Source organism: Mesoplodon mirus, assembly GCF_964341445.2.
Source record: "Mesoplodon mirus genome assembly, chromosome: 19".
Classification (NCBI taxonomy): Eukaryota; Metazoa; Chordata; class Mammalia; order Artiodactyla; family Ziphiidae; genus Mesoplodon; species Mesoplodon mirus.
In genome coordinates this window covers 3,868,863-3,890,311 of record NC_138995.1, presented here as the reverse complement: position 1 = coordinate 3,890,311, position 21,449 = coordinate 3,868,863, and the positions used below count along the sequence as shown (strand labels likewise).

At 58.3% G+C, this 21,449-nt stretch overlaps 1 protein-coding gene across 4 annotated transcripts in view; it reads left to right on the top strand.

Moving 5' to 3' along the window:
- Nucleotides 1-21,449, top strand: part of GSE1 (Gse1 coiled-coil protein) — a 425,485-nt gene that overhangs the window by 152,358 nt on the left and 251,678 nt on the right. For 2 of the 4 annotated variants that reach the window (XM_082607675.1, XM_082607677.1), the window contains exon 2: nucleotides 8,106-8,286. In XM_082607675.1, coding sequence (XP_082463801.1) covers nucleotides 8,106-8,286 — 181 coding nt within the window. Of the gene's footprint in view, nucleotides 1-8,105; nucleotides 8,287-18,098; nucleotides 18,285-21,449 lie in introns of those variants that run through there. The other 2 variants (XM_082607682.1, XM_082607678.1) reach the window with 1 other exon arrangement.

Sequence of the window (21,449 nt, the reverse complement as noted above, 5' to 3'; positions counted from 1 at the left end):
TGATTGGATAGATGGATAGATGGACGGCCAGATAGACAGGTGGTTGGATGGTGGATGGATGCTTGGTTGGTCGGGTAGATAGGTGGATGGATGTGAGGCATGACAGACTGTGAAAAGCTGGGCTGGCCCAAATCACATGGCTCTTAGATGCCACATGGAGGAGCCTTTGGTAAAGGACTTTATGCAGGTGGGTGAGTGTAGTGCTTTGGAAAGTTGGCTCAGGCCAAGGCATGGTTGGTGGGGGGGTGAAGTGGGTAGGACTGTGTGCCCAGGAATCAGTGGGAGGCTCTGTCCCTGGGAGGAGGGGAAGGTGAGTGGGCCCAGCAAGAGTAGGAGGGGGCACCCCAGGAGAGCCGGGGTGTCGGGCCTCATTGGTCTGAGATCAGTCTAGCTCCCGCTGCCGGCCTCCAGGGACTGGCATTCGGGACTAACGCCCAGGACTCCGGGAGCCCCCGCATCCCTGAGGGCCCTCACCCCTGACCCTGGGGCTGAGCTGGATTCCGCCAGCATCGCCCACGTGCTCTGTTGCCTGGCAGTCATAGGGAGGCCTGCTTGCCTCTGGAAACAGTGAATTCCTCCATGCAGCCCCCTGCTCTGTCCCGGGACTTATGAGGGGGTCAGCTGGCTCAGAGGCCTCACTTGAGGGAGGGGGCCAGACCCATGCCTTCTGGAATGTTCCTTTCAGCCACAAGAGCAGCAGAAGTTGGGCGTGCCTGCCTCTGGCCAGCTCCAGTCTCCCTGTGGCCTCACCCTTCCCAGCTGCACCTGTCCCACCAGGTGTGTCTCCCAAGGCTGTGAGTGCTGTTAGCAGCAGACTCTGGCTTTCTAATAAGCTCCCAGAGACGTCACGCCCCACCTGCCCCATCCGAACACATGGCAGTGAGTTACCCTTTCTGTGTCTTAGTTTCCCCATCTATGTAATGGGGCCCAACAGTTCCTCCCCACCAGGGCCAAGGCTTCATGGGCTGACACGGCAAAGGCTGGCACGAGGCCTGGTGCTCAGTAGGTGCTGTCAACGTTTAGCTGCAACCAGTGAAAAGCACTTTTGTCCCAAGCCTCCTGCTTTAGGGTCATGGCCCATGACCCTTCTGCTGCAGCCTTTCAGGGACAGGCAGTAGCTCCTGGCTTGGAGAGAGTGCCTAGTTTCAGCCGAACCCAGAGATTTTTCAGCTCCAGCAGCCCCCAGGTCTTGAACCAGGGGCTTTCTGGTTCTCTTGTTTTTTGTTTTTTTTTTTTTTTTTTGCGGTACGCGGGCCTCTCACTGCCGTGGCCTCTCCCGTTGCGGAACACAGGCTCCGGACGCACAGGCTCAGCGGCCATGGCTCACGGGCCCAGCTGCCCCGCGGCATGTGGGATCCTCCTGGACCGGGGCACGAAATCTTGTCCCCCACATCAGCAGGCAGACTCTCAACCACTGCGCCACCAGGGAAGCCCTCTGGTTCTCTTTATGGCAGGAGGGACTGGGCTCCCCCTCTTTGTTCTGCTCTTTCTTGCTTTAACAAATGCGTTCATGGGCTTCCTGTGCGTCAGGCCTGGGCTGGGCTGCACGAATGCTATCTCCCCGTGACCGCCCTGTGCCGTGGGTGTGGCTGTCAGCACCCCCTTTTTCAGACGAGGAAGCTGAGGCCCAGAGGCATTAAAAGCGTGCCCAAGGTCGCCAGCTTGGAACCCAAACGGTCACTCCCATTGGCCACCTAGCTGCCTCTGGCCCCTTTTTCTCCACTGAGCTTGGCTGCCATCCTCCTGAGAAACACCAGTGTCTTCCTCTTTTCGAGACACCCGGGGCGGGGGGGCGGTGTCCTGTGCCTGCTGGAAGGGGAAGCAGGCTGGGTGAGCTCTGTCCACTTCCGGTCCTCTTGGCCTCAGTTTCCCCATCTATAAAATGGGCTGATCACTCTCCCCGCCTAGCCCGCCTGGCAGGACCACCGCAAAGCTCCAGGAGGTGACCCTGCACACACACCTTGCAGATCATTTGGGGGGAGAGTTATGACTGTTTCTGTCCCCTCGGGTGGCTGCAGGGAGTGCTCACCTGGTCGGATGTGAAGCCAGGGATAAAACCTTCTTTTTGTTTTTTCCGAGTCCCGGACCTTGTGTCCGCTTGGGCTTCTCTTGTCTTTGAGGCTGGATGCACCTGGGGCCTCCCCGCCCCCTCCCTCCAGCCCCTGAGAGGTGGGAGCAGCCGGGGGGACTCGGCTGGGAAAAGAGTCAGATCGAGACCCCCGGCTGTGGCTGCTCTGCCCGAGCCGTCGACCTCCTTCCCACGCACGCTGCAGCCGGAGCGCCCCTAATTGCTGTCACAGATGTATCAGCCACCAGCCTCTCCCTCGCGATCTGCTGGGTCGCGTGAGCTTAATTAGCCCCTGATTACTCATTTACTGGGTGCTGTGTGTATTCCATATCTAATAACTTTCCAATTACGCCCGGTCTGCACCGCACATTTAATAACCCGTTAGTTGTCTGCTTATCGGGGACTCTGCGTTCTGCAGCTCCATCTCCCCCTGACCCGGAGCCTTATCATTCCCTTTATTGCGGTATTTGGAGTTCTCTGCTCACCATTATGGAGCTATTACAGGGAATTAAGGGGCGTAAAATACTGTTTTGCGGCCTCTGATGTACCAGCTTGCAGCACAGAACAAGGAATCTCACCAGAGAGGGCCGAGTGCATCTTTGTGGGTGGGCTCTCGTGGGGACCAGGAAACGGGAAGGAGGGGCCCTGTGGCAAGGCTGGCCCGTGCCCCCTTATGTTGCTCCTGGACAGACGGCCCCGGACCTGTGACCCACTGTTGCCGGCAGCTGGCAGAGGTCTCCCACCAACCCGGCTGTGCCCACGCACCCTCCAACCAAGGCAGGCCCCCCGCCATCACTGTTTGGGAGGGAGGTGGCTTTTCTCCCCAAACTTGGCTTCCTGCCTGTGTCTGATTTTTCCTCGGGGCCAAGGGCAGGTGATGATGCCACGTCCTTTTGTGCCATCGGGATGCTGGCGTTTCCTCTCCCTACTCCTGCAGCTCTGTTGTGTCTCACGTTCCCAGCCTTGGTCTTCACGTAAATCAGCCGCAGACCATCAGCAAACCCACCGTTCCTCAGCCGCAGGATAAACCTGTGTGCCGGAGACCACAGTCCCAGTTGCTGTGTGTCTGCTGAGGCAGCGAGTACAGGAATCAGGCCCTGATAGTATGCAGGGAGCACCTACTGGGTGCCGACACTGTGGGGGCTCTGACTGTGACCGGCTGGGTGACCTTGGGCAGCTGACTTGACTTCTGTGTGCCTCAGTTTCCTCCTACAATGTGGAAGTTAAGGTAGGGTTGTTGGGAGCATGAAACAGGCTACAGAAAGCAGGTGCTTGGTGGATACCTAGCACATAGCAAGTGCTCAGTAAATCTAGGGTAGGCATTACGGGCCCATTTCCCAGAGGCATAAACTGAGGTCCAAGCAGTTGTGACTTGCCTGTTACTCCTAGTTACGCCCACAGACAAGTGGCACTCAGATTCAGTCCCACATCTGCTTTATTCATGATCAGCAAGGCCAGCTTCCTGGAGTATATCTTGAGCCGATTTGGAGGAAAGAGACGATTCAGGGTGATCAGGAAAAATGGGGGAGCCCATGCCCCAGATCCTGCCCCCATGAGTTTAGGGGCTCTGGGACTGCCTCAGGCTCTGCGTCAGCAGCGGGCAAGGGGGCCTAGAAGGTGTCCCTGCCAGCTGGGGCCGAAACTGCCCAGAGGCCAGGTGGGCCCGCCTGCGAAGGCCAAGGCTGTGAAGCCTTCCCCAGCACACACCCCTCCAGGCTCTGTGGGGTCCCCTGGCCACTGCACCCCTTTGGCTCTTGTTCCTGATGCTTATGCAGTCAGGTCGTGAGATGAGCTGCCATTTCTTGAGCACCTACTATGTACCAAGTGCTTTAGCAGAAAGAACTCATCCCCTGCACCCTTCCTCTTGGAGGTAGACACTTGCTGTGTTATTAATCCATTTTGAAGAAGGGGAAACTGAGGCCCAGAGAGGTGAAGTCACTTTGCTAAGATCTCCCAGCTGGGGAGAGTGGCCAGGACCCAGTGCCTGGCCCTGTCCCACTACAGGGAGCCGGAGAGGTAGAGTCTGGCTGGGTGCCCAGGAGGCAGAGGGAAGTAGGCTCCGGGAACAGCCAGCCCCTGTTGGAGAGGCTGCTGGAGAGAGAAATCCTAGTGTCTCGTGCAGTGGCGTCTGGGCTGCTGTGTGCCCTCAAACTGCAACTTCCCTTGTGTTTTAAAATACGTCATTTACAGGCTACCACATGGGTGAGCCTGGGAAACATTATGCTGAGTGAAAGAAGCCAGACACAGAGGGCTACATAGTGTAGGGGTCCATCTATATGAAATGTCCAGAAGAGACAAATCCATCGAGACAGAAAGGAGATGAGGGGTTGCCAGGGGCCGGGGGGAGGATGAGGAGTGACTGCTAATGGGTACCGGGTAATGAGAATGTTCTAGACGGATTCTGGTGATGGTTACACAACTCGATGACTATTCTCTAAGCCACTGACTTGTACACTTTAAATGGGCGAGTTGTATAGTATATGAATTATATCTCAATAAAACAACTCTACAGAACAATAAGGCCGGAGTTCTCAAACTTGGGGAGCTCACGGACTAATACAATTAATACAATAAACTGGGTACTGACAACAGTGCTGCATGGTTTTCCCCTGTGAAGCGGGGATGCTGTGTCTGCTCTCTGCCCCTATCCATCCCCATCCCTACGTGCGAATTTACCTGGAGTCAGTGCTCTCCAGAAATCACTCAGTTCCCCGGAGGAAGTGTAACAAGGTGAGATCTCATTAGGATATGCAAGGGTGGGCTGCAAATCCCTTTTATGGTAAAGAACCCTGGAAATTTTCCTCCTTTTTGCCTTTCTCCGTTAACTAACGCTTTAAACATAGTAGTGGCCCTGGTCCAGGGAAATAAAGGGGACAATAAAGTTTATCCTGCTTGCTCTGCGGGGGCCCCATGGGCTCTCTGGGATGCTGTCAATTTCCAGGGTCCCCGGGGCAGGGAGCAATATATGTCCCAGACCCGGTCCTAATAGCACTTTAACTTAAGACAGGCCGTGAGCTTGGAACTCTTGGCTCTGGTAGGGAGAAGGCACAAGGAATGTGTTGGTTCAAGGGTCTGCTTTTTATTAGTCAGGCATTGTTGTAAATTTGTCCTTGAAGGGTGAGGAAAGGCTGCTCTCTGCTTCCATGTGATGGTCTGGCTGAGAACCTTTGCCTCCACCTACGATGATGCTAGCAGGAGATAATGCATATTCCCCACCCACATATGTCTGGCAGCCTCGCCCATCCATTAACAGTGACCGAGCCCTCTCAGGAGTCCACTGGCAGCTGCCGACAAACACCGGAGAAGGGGGTAAAATCCTTTTACTTCCAACAAGAGTCAACATGGTGGGAACAGCTGGACCAGAGGAGGGAGGGTGTCTGGCACACGATGGTGCCAGGGAACATGTGTTTCTGGGCCAGGCCCTGTTCTAGAGCTTTGGGGTTTTATTAGTTACCGACGGCTGTGTAACAAAGGACTACACGTAAACAGCTCACAGCAAGACACCTATTACCACACGCTCAGCCGGGGCCCCTGCTGCAGGTCAAGGCATCGGTGGGGCTTCGCTCTCACCTGGGAGATCGAGTGGGGAAGGACCCACCTGCAAGTTCATTGTTGGCAGAATTCATTTGTCTGTGAACTGAGGGCTGTTATGAACATTTAGATGCAAGTTTCCGTGTGGACGTCTGTTTTGGGTTCTCTGGGGATCTACCTAGGAGTGGAATTGTTGGGTCCTATGAGGACACTGGTTGCACCTTGATGAACTGCCAGGCCGTCTCCAAAGCAGCTGCACCAGTTTACAGTCCCATCAGCAGTGTCTGAGGGTTTGCATCGTGTTTCAACGCCTAATAATCACGAGAGCGCAGCCGTTAAAAATGGATTCCCAGCTTCCTCTTGAAAGATCAGGACTGGCGCGATGGGGCTGGCTTCCTTCCACGTGGCCCCCATTGGTGCTGGGTGGGACTGGTGCTGTCCCCATGCAGTCTCACCTACCAGTACCTTGTTTCTGGTTTACCCCCCTGGTCCCCGTAGAGATGTGTGTTTGAATCTCTTGTCCTTCCCGTCCCCCCTTCCTTTTAAAGCCTGCTCCCTTTGAAGGCCTAGTTCACATTCCACCTGCTCCAGGAAGCCTGCCTGGATTTTTCCAGCCCTTGGGGAGTTCTCCTATTATCAAACTCCTATAGACCTTGTCATCTGCACCCCCTCCCACCCAGTAATACTCTCTTTTGCCATCTGCTGTTTTCTACTTAAAAGCCATGTTCCCTGGATGCTTTGTAACAGAGAGTCTTCTCCCAGCTGCTTGAGTTCACATTCCGGACACCTCCACTTACTGTGGGGACTCAGGCCACTTTGTGTCTTCGTGTTTCCATGTTTTTGTTCGAGACAGGACTGTTGGGAGGATCAGCCATAGCACATAGTAGGTGCTCAGTAGACGGCATCCTCATGCCCACAAGCTCTTCATCCCAGGCAGCCATCCCCACCCCCATGAGGCATCCCCCCGGCCACTTTCCCCAGCAGAACCCTGGTCCCCCAGCTCCAGGAGGACAAGCAGTAGGTGGGCCTCACCCCACTCTGCTTTCCACCAGCGCATGGGCAGGGTCAAGGCCAGGGCACAATGCCACCCTCCTTCACTCCCTGCCAGCCTGCCCCAAGGGGGTTGCAAGAATGCTGCCTGCTTTGATGAGGTGCCATTCCATAGACGGTCCCTGGGGTTGGCTGGACTAACGGGGACACAGCAGCCCTCCATCTGGCAGAGTTTCCTGAAGTGATGTTGGCAAGGTTGCCAGAGCAGCTAAAAGCCTGCGGGGCGGGGTATGTACAGGGGCTCCAGGCTCCCCGCCATGCTGAGGGGCCCCCGGCCCTAAGCGAGCCAGCGAGTGAATGAAGTGTGCTGGGCCCAGGCGCCGCCCTCTCCTGGCTCCAGCCTAAGCCGCCAGCACCCCTGTGGGATTTGCGGGGGCTGCAGTCTGGGCAGTGTCACCATATGGATCCCATAAATTAAAGCGTTCCCGGAAACAAACGGTAAACTTACCCGTCTCTCGCATGTGGAGCTGCTGGAGCCTGGATGGAGCGCCATCCGTCTCTCTCCGGTACTTTGGTTTTATAGCCCTAATCCCTGGAAAAACAGGGTCAACGTGAAGTTGCTTTTCGACAGCCGCGCCGCCCTGAAGCTCGTAATCGGGGCGTGGGACGTCGCCAGTCCCCGGGACCGGCCCCCAGGGAACTGCTGTTGTGCAGACCCTGGAACCCTGGCAGGGGCTTCCCCATGACCTGGAGCCCAGGATGCTCAGCTGGGTTGACCCTGCCTTGGCAGCTCTGTGACCTCAGGCTCCCACTACCCCTCTCTGAGCCTCAATTTCCCCAACTGTGGAAAGGGGGTGGGGTGACTGGGATAGTCACATTCATAGAGACAGAAGGTAGGGCGGTGGGTGCCAGGGGCTGGGGGAGGGAGTATGGAGCGTTAGTGTTTAATGGGTGTGGAATTTCTGTTTGGGTTGATGAGAAAGTTCTCAAAATGGGTCCAGGGGATGGTTGCACATTGTGTTTGGACTTCACGCCACTGAGCTGTACACTTAAAAATGGTCAAGATGGTAACGTATATTTTACTACAATTTTTTTTTGAATACAGAAAAAGCGGGGGAGATGACTGCCCTGTGGGGTGAACTGAAGATTAACTAGGTTAATGGTTATAGTTGCAACTAACTCGTAGGTAGTTATTACAAACTTCCGTGCAGAGAATAGGGGCTTGGGTAGCGATGGGACCTGGGAGTGGATGCTCAGTGCCCGGTGATGAGCCTGGTGTCCACCAGGCTGCTGGACAGGTTTGCTGGGCGAGGCAGTCACTGGTACTGACTCACACTGGCAATCTGGGGACCAGCTCTGCTGCTGCCCTGAGACAGCCACGCTGAGTCCCTGATGACAAAGCCAGGCCATCATGGAGGAGGGGTGGTACCCAGCGGCCCAGGAGGCCCACCCCTTGGGCACCTCCTGGCAGGTGTGACTAAGACTCATCATGTCCCTCCCTCCCCCGTCCTTCCAGGTCACCTCTGCATCTCTCGAGGCATCGACGGCCGTCCACCCTCCCTCCCGGGAGCCCGAGCCTCGGCCAGGCGCCCCAGCGGAGAGCCTGCCCAGGGGCCCCAGGACCGCCCAGGAGCAGGGGCCAGCCCGGTGTCAGCAGAGCAGCCTGGACGGGGCCGGACCGGACCTCACGGGCACAGGTAGGTGCCAGCTTTTTGCTGTCTCTGAGTACTGGAGCGGATCAGGCTGCCCCCGGCAGCGAGGAGGCATCCAAAGAAAGTTCCGGCGCAGACTCCCACCCCACGGCCGCCCCATTCTAGGGGAAAGCCAGGAGGCTGGGTCTCCCTGACTTGAGTTTGATTTTCTTCCCCTGCTTCTTAACACTCTCTCGTGGTTGGTTCACAAATGGCCTTTGTTGGGTGGTTGTTGTTGTTGTTTCATCTCTGCGTTCCATTGTGTTCACTCGTTCATTTAAAAAAATAATGTCATGGATCCCCATGAACCACCACCCAACCCAGCCCTAGGGCGCTGCATCTACCTGGATGCCCCGGCACCCCCAGAGGGACCCACCGGGTCCCATTTGCTTTTTCCGTCGCACCTGTGTTTGCCTGAATCGCCGGTGTCCTGGGGGTGTGAGCTTTGTCTCCTGGGCCTGGCTCAGCGCTGCAAGGTCCTTCTGTTGTCACAGCTGCCGCAGTGCTTGGTTTCACCGTCGTGTGCCACGGGATGGTGGGCCCGCCCTGTGCGTATGCCCACGCTCCCTCCCGCCTTGTGGATGAGCCACACGTGTCCCGGCGCGCTCGGTGTAACCTCATTTAGGCCAGAGGGAACAAGGGTGTTCAGCCGGGGAAGATGCTGACTAGTGTTCTCCTGCGTGGGCGTTCACTCCCACCCCCTTCAGCCTTGGAGACCCCGTCCGCGCATCTCGGCCCCGTTGGACACGTCACTTTCCCCATTGGCGGAGAGGCAGCTCCCTCGTGGGTTGTTGGGCCTGAGTGTGGAGTCCCGAGGCGTTTATCGTGGGGCACATGGGCCCTGGGCTGGGAACAGTGAGTGGACACCTGCGTTCTTACCTAGGGAGCGTCGTGGAACAGCCCCTTAGGCCAAGAGCCCTCAGAGTGAGTCCCTGTGTGTGTCCTGCCCCTAAGAGGATTGAGTCTCAAGACCGCCCCCCAGCCCAGGCCTCCCTGTTTTTTTTTTTTTTTCTTTTTGCGGTACGCGGGCCTCTCACTGTTGTGGCCTCTCCCGTTGCGGAGCACAGGCTCCGGATGCGCAGGCCCAGCGGCCATGGCTCACGGGCCCAGCTGCTCCGCGGCATATGGGATCCTCCCAGACCGGGGCACGAACCCGTGTCCCCTGCATCGGCAGGCGGACTCTCAACCACTGCGCCACCAGGGAGGCCCCCAGGCCTCCCTGTTGCTGGGCGACTGCGGGGGCAGCTGGTGGAAAACACTGCTTGTTATTGAGAGGGCTGGAGCGGGCAGGTTGGGGGAGCCGGCGCATGGTCATCTGGGCATCCATCTCCAGGACAACCCCAGTACCCACCTTTCTCTCTGCGATGTGGACCCGCCGAGGGAAGGGGCTGCCTGACCAGGGGCTGATGGGCCACCCAGCCCTCTGAGGGGCTTCCAGACCCTGGCTGGTGGGGATGGAGTGTCAGGCAGCAAAGGGGACATGCGGGTGGTGGGCAGGGAGGGCCCCAGCATTCTCTGAGCCTGGGACAAGTGTCTTCTTGCAGTGTGCCTCAGTTTCCTCATCTGAGGAATGGGAAGGAAGGCCAATGGAAGTGCCTGGCTCGCGGGCAGGTGTGAGAATTAAAGTAACCAGGACAGGAGCGCACTCAGTGCAGGTCCTGGCCCCCCACCGCCATGAGTGCCTCAGCTCTGGATAATAACCTGCAAAACTGTGACCCTCGGGGACCCTCCCCTCCCCCGGGTGGCACGCACGAGCCCCTGCCCCCTGCCCTGGGGCCGCCCCAGGGCAGGGCAGGGGCACAAGACCCACGTCTGCCAGCTGCTCTCTGTCAGGCTGTGGCCCTGCCTGGGGGGGAATTGGGGGTCCAGCTCACAGCTGGAGACCCGCCAGGAGCACCATCCCATAGTCAGCCCCTCCCAGGGAGGCCGCTGCTGCTGCTACTTGGAAACGTGACAGTGACTAATGTTTTATTACACACCTGCCGCCTCTCATCGGGCAGGCGCGCAGCCCCCGGGTCCAGCTGTGCACTGCCAGCTGGACGGCGGGGCGGGCGCAGGGCGCGAGCACTTATAGACACATGGGCACACAGGCGCAGGGACACGCGGGGACAAGCGCAGACCTGGCAGCCGCACCAGACACGAGGGTACATGTGCAGAGACACACACGCAGGCACTAGACGCTCTTACACGTGCACATAAGGACACACCGCAGACACGCACCTGGGAACGCATATCCGTATGCACACGTGTCCCCCCACACACACACAGCCCTGTCACTCCCTCTCTCCAGAGCTCTGAGCCCCTCCCTGTCTCCCCGCTGTCTCTCCCGCTCCCTGCATGGTGGCATCCACCCCAGTGCTGCCTTTCCCAGAGGACGGGGTGGCCGTGGGCAGGTCGGGGGCTGCATCTGTTGCCTTGGGGGTTGGGGGGGGCAGCTTCCCATTGCTATCTGTTTCTGAGCCCCAGTTCCCCGCAGACATCTTCGCCAGGGGAAGGAAGCTGTCACACCGCCGGGCTGGGGAGCTGGGCCACATGCCCCCAGGGATACCCACGGCCAACCCGCCTCGGTTTCTGCCAGAGGAGGAGGCTGTGTGGTCCTCAGGCGCCGCGCTGGGAGGGCCCACCTGGGGAGTGGTCACTTGCTGGCTGCAGGGGGTAGAGCTCCAGGGCTGCAGGGGAAGCGGGGACCCCCACGGCTGGCATCCCTCTGGCGGGCCAGGCACGGACCTTGGACTGACCAAGCTGGTGGGGGAAGGGTACCATCCAAACCACCCCATGAGGCAGCCTTCCCTCATAGGCGGCAAGGCCCCAGGCCCAGCTCTTTCCAATATTCTTAAGCCTTTAGTCAAAGGGAGGTCCATTTCTCACGTGCCACTCGCAGGCGGTATAAAATCCAGCAAGAGGACACTTGCAATTCATCACCAGCTGATGAGGACAGGCGTTCCTGAACAATGATCTCTGTGCCGTCGCAGGCTCCTTGGGAAAGAAGCAACACCATCTGGTGATAAGTGAGGGTGTGGCTGGTGTCCTAGACCCGAGTCCAAGTTTCCAAGTCTCAGAGCTGCCACTTCCCGGCCATGGAGCCTCTGCAGGGTTCAGAATCTTCCGAAAGCTTAGCTGCTCCAGCTGCTGAGTAGGCGTGAAATTGTAACAATGAAATCTTCTTTGGAGCATAGTATCGGTGACATGGGAGGAACGCCAAGGGGGCACCCAGGCTGCAGGGCAAGGCTGTGCAGGCTGCACACTGCACAGTTCCAGGGGGCACCGTTCCTCTTGTCGCCTCCGTGCACGTGCTCCCTGCCTGGCCTTCGGGGCTGCCATGTTGCACTGCTGAGCAGTGGCCCTATAGTTCTGCCGCATGGGCCCTGGGTGTCCTTTCTGAGCTGTGGAACAGCTTCTGAAATGGTCAATAATACAGAGCTAGTGGGAGCCACAGACCCCACTGATGGGTTTGGGATGGGGTCACAGAAAGCCAGGCAGAGACCGACTCTCCCACCACGGCTGTGTCCCTGAGCGCCTCCCTTTCTCCCCTCCCATGTTGGAGTGCTGGGCTGGGCCTGCCCTGTTGGGGGTGGCCTGTGGGTTCCTTCTGTCCTAATAGCCGCTGACCTGCTCCCACGCAGAAAGCCTCCATTCTCATTTGTACTTATTCCAGGTTTTGGGGGACCACTGGTCCGGCGGGGAGGGGAGAGGAGGAGTGGGGCTGGCAGGGTGGGGGTAGGAGCCAATACGGGAGACACCGTGCACCTTCCATCTGCCTTCCGGGCTGGCCCAGAAGATCCCTCCCTTCACCTGCTCCTGTCACGACCACGGCAGTGGCTGCCTTGGAAGAGTTTGGGGTTAGTTCCTGCTGCTGCTGTAACAGGTCATCACCAAGTCGGTGGTTTAAAGCAATACATATTTAGTATCTTACACTTCCGGAGGCCGGAAGTCCAATATGGGTCTCACTAGGCTAAAATCAAGATGTGGGCAGGGCTGCGTTCTCCTGGAGACTGTGGGGCAGAATCAAGTTTTCCGGCTTCTGGAGGCGCCCACATGCTTGGCTTGTGGCTCCCTCCTCCACCTGCAAAGCCAGGAACCTTGCATCTCTCTGCCCTGCTTCTGTGGTCACAGCTCCTCTGGCTCTGTCCTGCCCCCTTCCTCCACATACAAGGACCTGTGATTACAGGGGCAGAGACAGGGGACAATCCAAGGTACCCTGTCATCTCAAGGTCAGCTGATTGGCAAACTTCATTCCCCTTTGCCGTGTGAGGGAGCATACTCACAGTTTCCAGGGATTAGGACGTGGATGTCTTTAAGGGCCACTATCTTGCTGACCATTTTAAAGTCCCTTATAACATCAGTTTAGGAGTCAGGGCAACCGTGGACGGGAGTTGTACAGGTAACCCCGAACCCATTGTGAGTGACACAGGGTCCCAGGTTCCCTTTAGCTCGTGGCTTCCAGAGTTTCCTGATTCCATCACCAGCAGACACAGAGAAGAGAACACGAGAAAGCCACTGGACATTCACCTTTGGCCTTGCGGTGACCCGTGTCCTCCCACTGGCCCCAAAGATGGAAGGGAGCTGGGCAGTGACAGCTGTCCACTGCAGCAGGGCCTGGGCGTGGTGGAGAGTCAGCTGGCCATCTTTGCCCCAGCTGCCCAGCCCCCTGGGCGGTTCATCCACGGCTCCATGAGCTCCAAGAATGTGGGTCTGAGTCGGCCCTGCTGCACCTGGATGCCCTCCCGTGATCCCTGTGTGCTTTGGGGGAAGGGTTGGGCATCCTCATCCCCTGGCAGGTGTGGGAACGTGAGGCCCAGTCCCCTGGCTCCCTGCAAAAGACTAGCTTCCCCTCCAGGGCTGCCCTGGACCAGGCTGGGGCTTTACCTGGAGTGGCCTTTGCTTGCTTTCTCTGCTTCCTTATCGTGTCCCATCCCTGCTCCCTGGGCTCTGTGCCTTATAAATCACTCTCACACACATCCTTGTCTGCTTCTGACAAACCACCTGGGATGGCACATTTCCCAGGGCCGTCTGCTCAGCCTTGTCTGCAAGCAACACGGCACATGCGTGCACCGGCCCCCAGTGTAACCGGCCTCCCCAGCCCCATGGATATGGGGGAATTTACTGCAGGTGCTGTGGCTCAACCAGCTCTCCCAGGGAGGGCACCCCAGGAGTCAAGCCAAGAGCACGGAGAACCAGGCAGCTTCCCGGGAGCTGAGCCCCTCAGGCCCAGGCTGAGTTCTTGGAGCCTGGGGGCCGCGCCTGGAAGTTGTAACCTGAGAGCCGTGAGGACATAGCAGCAAGAGTTGCCTGGACCTTGAATGACCGTAGGTACCAACGTCCGTCCTGGGGCTGCTGGGGTTTTTCCTCCTCTTTTCCTTTCTGGCCATGTGTGTAAATCAGATCAGTGTCTGCTGGGCGTGGACGTCTTCGAAGCTTGCGGACTGGCACCCCCGAAATTCAAATGCTACCACTGCTCCTTCTGAGCTTCTGGTTTTAGGCAGACAACCTCTCTGTGCCTTGGTTTCCCCCTCGATTGCTGTGAGATCCAAGAGTCGATCCACATCCATCGCTGAGCACTGTGCCTGGCACTCAGGAACACGGGAGCTGGCCCTGGCCCTGCGAGGAGAGCGAGCTGGTGACCACCAGGGCCCTGGCCCTGCGCGGCTTTTGTCTCTCCTTTGTTGGGAGAATGGGCTCCCGGCCAGCGGGGCTGGACCTCCGTGGCCAGGAAAGCAGGGCCTCCACTTGGGGACTGGCTCAGGCCCTGAGACGTCCTTGGCAGGTGTCACCTGGAGCGTTGCTGGTGCCGAGTGCTTTGGCGGGTGGCGCTGGGTGGACTCCTGGGCCCCGAGGCCAAGCGGCAGCTGCTCAGAGAACACAGGGGCTGCCGGGCTTGGCTGCAGCTCATCCTGGCTTTGTGGAAAGGGGCTTTGTGCAGCGGAAGTGTCTCCGTGCTCCCGTCGCCCCCTCTCTCTTCCCTTGTACATCTCCAGCCAAGCTGGGATCCAAAGTCTGTTTTTTCTCCAACTAGCGACTGTTTATCTTCTCGGGAACTTCTTGTAATGCCAGGAGCACGGAGCTTGCAAGTCTGGGCAGGAGGTGGAGAAGCCCAGGCAGCCCCGGAGGCTCCAGGCTTGTAAGTCGATCTCTCCCCAGGAGCCTCTGAATATTTAGCAAGACTCACCGTGCTGGGCCTGAAGCCCCTTCCCTCCTCTCTCCTCCAATTGCCAGGGTCTGGTCCCTTGGCTGGTGTGCAGCTCTGTGTGTCTGTCTGACTGATTCAGGTGTCCATGACATGAAAAAGAAAAGAGAACTTGGGCAATTTAAGAAAATGATAAACTGAGTGTTGACTTCAACGAAGTTCAAAATGGCTGGAGATGTACAAGGGAAGAGAGAGGGGGTGACGGGCGCACGGAGACACTTCCGCTGCACGAAGATAAAAGCAGCTCTTTAGAACTGGCAAAATTGCTGTCAGGGGGGTCTGTTTGCCCCGAACTCTTAATTTCTTTCCATTAAGTTTGTGATTAAGACTTCAGGTAAGGGGATTCCCTGGCGGTCTGGCGGTCAGGACTCGGCGCTTCCACTGCACGGGGCACGGGTTTGATCCCTGGTCGGGGAACTAGGATCCCGCGTGCCAAAAAAATAAATAAAATACAATAAAATAAAAATTTCAGGTAGAAAAAAAGAGATCAGCTGAGCCATAGAAATGACTGTTCCAGGGCTCAGGATGGGGTGTCCCGAGGGCAGTGTTCAGGACCCCAGGGAGTAAAGCCAGCACAGACCACCCCTCCAAGGGCTACTGCACTTGGGGCCCACCTGTCTGCCATCTCTGCCGTGGCCTCCACCCACCCACCACCCTGCTTTCCCCTTGACCGGGTTTAAGCTGGTAGATAAGCTGGCACTCGGGGAACCTTGGCTGTCCTTGTTTAGCGCCTTAGGGGTTTAACTGGCTAGAAGAGCATCATTTGTAAGACTCTCCCTGTGTCCACACCAACTCTCACCTGTAACCTTCTATTTAGAGCAGAAACCACTTGACATTGGGCATCTCCCAGAAGACCTTTGCTTGCGTCTTCACCATGGTTGCCTGTTGACACATCTGTCTCCACCAGTACACGGCCGTTCACGTGGGGGCATTTGTTCACAGATATTTGTTGAGCACCTGCTATGTGCCAAAGACTGTGCTAGGCAGCATGTGTGATGCCAGGTGGTGACAGGTGCCATGAAGCAAAATAGGGTCGGAGAACACAGAGATGAGAGTTGTGACTGTAGGCAGGCTGGTCCCAGAGGCCTCGCTGAGGAGGTGGCATTAGGCAGAGTTCTAGGCCAGGGGAAGCGCAAGTGCAAAGGCTCCGAGGCAGCCTACCTGCCCTCTCCACGAAGGCAGGGACCATAGTTTACTATCCTCTTCATCTTTCCAGCACCTGGCCCAGTGCACATAATAGGTGCTCAGTCGAAGTTTGTTGAGTGAATTTGTTGAGTTTTAAGTCAGCTGGTGCTGGGGGACCGGATGAGGGGAAGGTAGAGAAGAAATGAGTCTCTTGTAAACACTGGGGGCGTGCATTTACCCGAGCTTCCTGGGCCGAGGGCTGATGTCCCAAGCGGGTCCTTACTCCATTCTGGAACTTTTCTTCCCTCTCCAGGGCTTTGCTCTAAAATATAAAATTCCAGCAACCACAGGCTGCTTGCTTTTCCCCGAGGTTTCCCAGTGTGATCATGTTGGGGTCAAGGACACTTCAAGGTCACCTGTGAGTGATTGGTCCTTTCTCCCCCTCGGACTTGGCTGACGCTGGGGAGGGGCTGCGAGCTCCCTGGATCAAACACAGAGAAGAGCATTTACTGAGCAACTGTTGTATGTCAGATGCTGTGAGTCTGGGAACAGTTGTCTTCCTAGCTGTATTCGTCTCCTGTTGCTGCTGTAACAGACCCCCACCAACGTGGCAGTTTAAAGCAACACAAGTTTATTACCTTACAGTCTGGAGATTAGAGATCTGACACAGGCCTCACTGGGCTAGAATCAGGGTGTCGCAGGGCTGGTTCCTTCTGGAGGCTCCAGGGGAGAATGTTTCCTTCCTTTTCCCGCTTCCAGAGGCGCCCACATTCCTTGGCTTGTGGTCCCACATCCCTCCAACCTCTTCCTTCTGTCATCACATCTCCTCCTTCCCACCCCTGCCTCCCTCTTACGAGGACCCCTGTGCTCGCACTGGGCCCACGGGGCTGATCTCCCATCTCAGGATCCGCAACTTAATCACATCTGCAAGGTCCCTTTTGTTCTATAAAGTGACACATTCGCAGGTTCCAGAGATGAGGACATGGCCGACTTTGGGGACCATAATTTGACCTCCACACCAGTCATTCTTGCTGGGCTGAGCTGGCCACATGCGGCCTCTGGGGCGTGGAGTCCGTGCCCACAGCTGAAGAACAGGCAGGCTGGTGAGGACTGCACGGCGATAGAGGAATTTCCTGAGCGCTGATTCTGCACCGGGCACCGTTGTGTGTGTGCTGGGACTGAACCCTCTGGCCTTGTGGCCGTGCTGCTGGGGGACCTGACACAGCCGGTTCAGCCCCAGCAGGTGTGCTCTGGGTCACCCTGGGTCAGTTTCCTCCCCTAGAACATGAGGGTCATGATAGAACCTTTCCCCCGGGCTATTGCATGAAGATGACCTCAGTTAACAGTTTAGAATGGAGATGGGGGACCTCCGGGGGGTCCGCACCCCACCCTGGCTGGGAGGGGCTGGGTTCTCGCCCATTCCAGGAGGTTCTGGGTGCAGTTTGGTGTTTGCCCAGGAGGTGACACAACAGAGCACTGGAAACACGGCCTAAGCCACAGCCCTCAGCTTGCCCCCAACCCCAGTTCCCATGCCTGCCACCCATCCTAGGTACAAGGAAGGGGATTGACCCCAGAGACCGGACAAGGCTCTGCCCCGTCCCCTCCCCTCTCACCACTGCGCCCCAGCAAGCAGACTGTGGGCCCACCTTCGGGTCCTTGGGTGGGTGACCCTTTGGGCCCGGCCTGAGCCCCAAGGCAGTCGTGGTCCCCACCCCCAGCCACTGTCCAGCTCTTCTGTCCCCAAATACACCAAGATGGACACTAGCAAGGACAGAGTGGCAGACACAGCACACAGTGCCGCTGGGGGGGCTCCAGGGAGAAGGCAGCACTTGAACTGGGCATCTGGACCCTTGTAGGCGGCAGAGGAGAACCCGGATGACAACAGGCTCCTCCCCTTCCCCCCTCCATCCTTCCTTCCTTCTCCCCACATGTCTCCCACGGGAGCGTCTCTATAGGTCGCCAGAGACCACAGCCCACGGTGGGCACCGCCCACACCCCCAGCTCCCCTGTGCGCTTCCTCCAGCCTTAGCTGAGCCGTCCTTGGCCCTTTCTCTGCAGGAATGCCCCCGCGGGGGTGGCTCCTGCTGTCTGGAGGGCATCACGGCAGCCACGGGGACTTGGCACATGGTTAGAGGCCCGGCACCCGGCACGTAGTAGGTGCCCAACACAGACTGTTGAATGATGGTGTGACTCAGCAAGGGTGACCTTGGTGGGGGTGTGACCCCCTTTGGGATCTGGAGGCTCCTCTGCGGCCCAGGGCATAGGTCTCCCATGTGCAATAAATCCCTTGGGCCCCCTGGGTCCTGCGGGAGGAGAACAGCGCAGGGAAGGCAGGAAGTGGCCGCCACCCTCGGAGCGCGGCTCCTGTCTACAGCTGGCGGGGCGTGTGCCAGGCCGGGAGGGGGGAAGCGGGGGAAGGCTGGGGGGCGGGGGGAGGGCGGCCGCGTGGTTGTGCTGTGGCTCGCTGGGCAGCCCTGGCTTGCACGCGCTCCATCTCTCAGCTGACTTCTCGGGAGTCAGCTCCCAGAGCTGGGCTGCAGACCTGGGGGAGAGGCTTTCTCTGCCTCTCCCGCCTTGCTGCCCCGCCCCCAGGCCGAAGGGAGCTGCTCCGAGATGGCCAGGCCAGGGGGCCAGGGGCTGGGACTGTCAGTTCTCATGGACCAGAAGAGTCCCAAGTGGCCAGTGCTCCTGCCGGGTGAGTCCCTGGGATGGCCCCACGGCGGGGGCGGGGGGGAAGGGGGGGTCCTGGGACGGTGCCCAGACTCACAGGACAGAGGCAGAGATGGGGGAGCAGATGCTGAGCAGGGACTCGGTGAGGGGGGCACGTCCTGGCTGCAAGGGCACCGAGGCGCATGTGTGGAACGCAGCACGGCCCAGGGGACAGATGGAATGTCCCCAGGGGCCGGCATGATGGCCTCAGTCTGAGCCGGGGCCCAAGGGCAAGCGTTGGGATCGTAAGGGGGCGCAGCAGAGCGCTGAGGCATGGCAGCAAGTGCCGCAGCCCTGGGTGCCCCCGGGCACGTTCCCGCTGCCCCCACCGCGACAGCCCCTCTGCCCACTGTGCCGTCATGGAGCTCAGGCTGGCGCGGGGCCTGGCGCTGGGCACCTGGGGGTGCGCACAGCTGAGCCTGCTGTCCTCCCAGCCGCTGGAGGTGAAGCCCAGAGCCAGGTGGCTCACAGAGGTCACTGAATCCCACCGTCCCTTCCTGCAGAGGGGAACCTGAGGCTCGGAGGCTCGCTGCAGCCCCCCGGGACAGAGCAGGGTCTAGAACCCAGGTGACCCATCTGCCAAGCCCCCTCCTGCCGCCGGAAGTGGGAGGAAAAGGGCAGATCTGGGAGCTCAGGAGCTGGTGGAGGAGGCCAAGGGACAGCCTCCGAGGAGGTGCTGGGAGGGACATAGGTGTGCTCGGTACAGGGGATGCTGAAGCCCCAGAGCTCCCTGTTCCATACCAGGTGGGCTGCGAGGGCTCCCCCTCCACCCATCGCAGCCAGCTTCTTGGCCCCGAGGACAGCATGCAGGGCCCTGGGCTGGGAGGTGGGAGGCATGGACTCTAGTCCTGACCCTCCACTCCCTGCCTTGGATTTAATCTGATTACGAAGGAACACACTGACAAGGGGAGCGCACTCCCCTGCCCATCCACGGGGTGGCCGACTGTGAGGTAGTGAGCTCCCCATCCTCGATCGTTTGCGAGCAGGAATCACCAACCCATTGGAGAGGTTGTAGAGGCGCAGAGGTCAGACGGGACAGTCCTCCTTCCGTGTCTCAGAGTCCAGGTCCCTCCTCCTCTCTGTGCCCCATCTGTGCTACAAGAGGGACTGTAGCAGCTGGCGTTTAGTGAGCACCTACTGTATACTGAGGCTCTTTGCCACTCTTGGCAGAGGCCAGTTCACTGAACCCTCACCACACGCTGTGTGCGGGCGCTGTTCTTCCCCCATGTTCCAGATGAGAAGACCGAGGCACGGAGGTTCAGGTGACTGGCTGATGGTCCCCAGGCCAGTCAGTTGAGAGGCAGAACTGGGATGAAAGTGTGGCACAGAGTTTGCATCCTGCCCCACCACGCAGGATAAGATGTAGCCTCAATTATGGGAAGTCCAACCCCATTTAGGAAAATGTTTCCTAAGCTTTGAGAAGTCCAGAAAGTTCTCCAGAGTCACTGCGGGGCTTCGGCTGGGAGGACAGTGGGCTGTGGCTTTCCAGGACTGGGCAGCCCCAGTCCTGCCAGGACGGGCAGGTGCCAGGCAACGAGGCACCTGTGGTGATGGGAGACGGGGCACCTTGTCCTCCCCGCGGGTGGCGGGGGGCACTGGGAGCCCAAGAGCAGGCCCGGGCCCAGCCTGCCTCATGGGTGCTCGGAGGGCAGCCAGGGGCCATCATTGCCTTTGTTCCCATCACGAGGGCACAGCCCGGACTCCAGCCCCTTCCTCACACCCTTGGCAGCCAGACAGGCCACATTCGCCCCAGGCAACTGCAGGCCCTGTCCCCGACACTGCCCAGTACCCCGTGTCTGCGCTTCCTGGGATCCCCCAGACCCTCTTTAAACAGAGGACTGGAGCTGAGCCCTGGCCTGGGTCATGGGCACGGGGTCTTGGTGGGTAGTGTGTCTCTTCCTCTAGATGCAGCTCAGCCCCGCCTCTTGCAGGAAGCCTTCAGTGATTGCTCCATCCTCAGAACCTCCCTTTCCCCCTCTCTCCCAATATTACATCGTTTCCTCAGCCCCAGAGTGGGAAGGGAGCTCCCTTGACTTCACTCAGGTCTAAACCAGGGCACATGGGAGAACACAGGTGGCGTGATTAACCTATTATGTGGGGACATTAGCTGAGAACCAGGACTGTCCTGGGCAAACCAGGACATACAGTTGCGTGGCTTATACCATGATGGTTGGCCATTGGCGTGTTGCCTTCTTTAGTTCTCTTTCTTGTCAGATGCAACAGACAAAAACGGGAAGGGGAAAGGAGGGAAGGGAAGGATTCAAAGCATGGGCTCTTGTGTTGCTGCTTTTTTTAGTGGAGCCTCAGCTTCCTCATCTGTAAAGTGGGAGTGCAGGCAGCAGCTATCACGTAGGGTCACCGTGAGGTTAAATGAGGCTGCGTGCATAGCAAACGTTCAGTCATACTGTCCTTGTTTCTGGGAAGTGACCTGTCTTCGCCTCCATCCTTCCAGCACCAAACTAGTGCCAGACAGGGCCTCAGATGTACTGATTGCTTCCTGGAAGAGGGTCTGCACACAGTAGGTGCTCAGTAATGTTTCTAGAAGGATGGATGGATAGACAGTGGAGGATGGTGGATGGATGGGTGGATGGATGGATGGAGGGACAGTGGAGGGTGGACGGTTGGATAGATGGGTGGGTAGGTGGATGGGTGCGTGGATGTTTGGCTGAATGAATAGTGAATGAATGTTGGGTCTCCTCTCATCCCAGGCAGGCCTGGAGACCCCAGCCGACTGGCAGCAGGTAGCCCAGGGCTAGTATGACTGTGCTTTTGTCCCCACGGTCCCCCGTGGTTGCCCATTGCCGTGGCAAGGCCACACACTCTCTGCACCTCCTCCATAAGCCACAGGCCCTGGCTGCCCACCAGGCCTTTCTCCCTCCCTCTCTCCCTCCCTTTGGGCACCATCAGGACAGACAGGTCAAGTGGGTTTCAGATCAGCGGCTCCTTGCCCCCTCTCTCTGGGGGCTCTGTGTGTGTGCGTGTGTGTGTTGTGTATTTGTCTGTCTCTCTGTGTCTCTGTGAGTACATGTGTCTGTATCTGTGTGTGTTGGTGTGTATGGGTCTGAGTTTGTGGGCGTGTGTGGTTTTATGTGCGTGTTGGTGTGCATGTGTGTGTGCGCCCAGCAGGCCCAGCGGCCGATGTGGCCTCTGT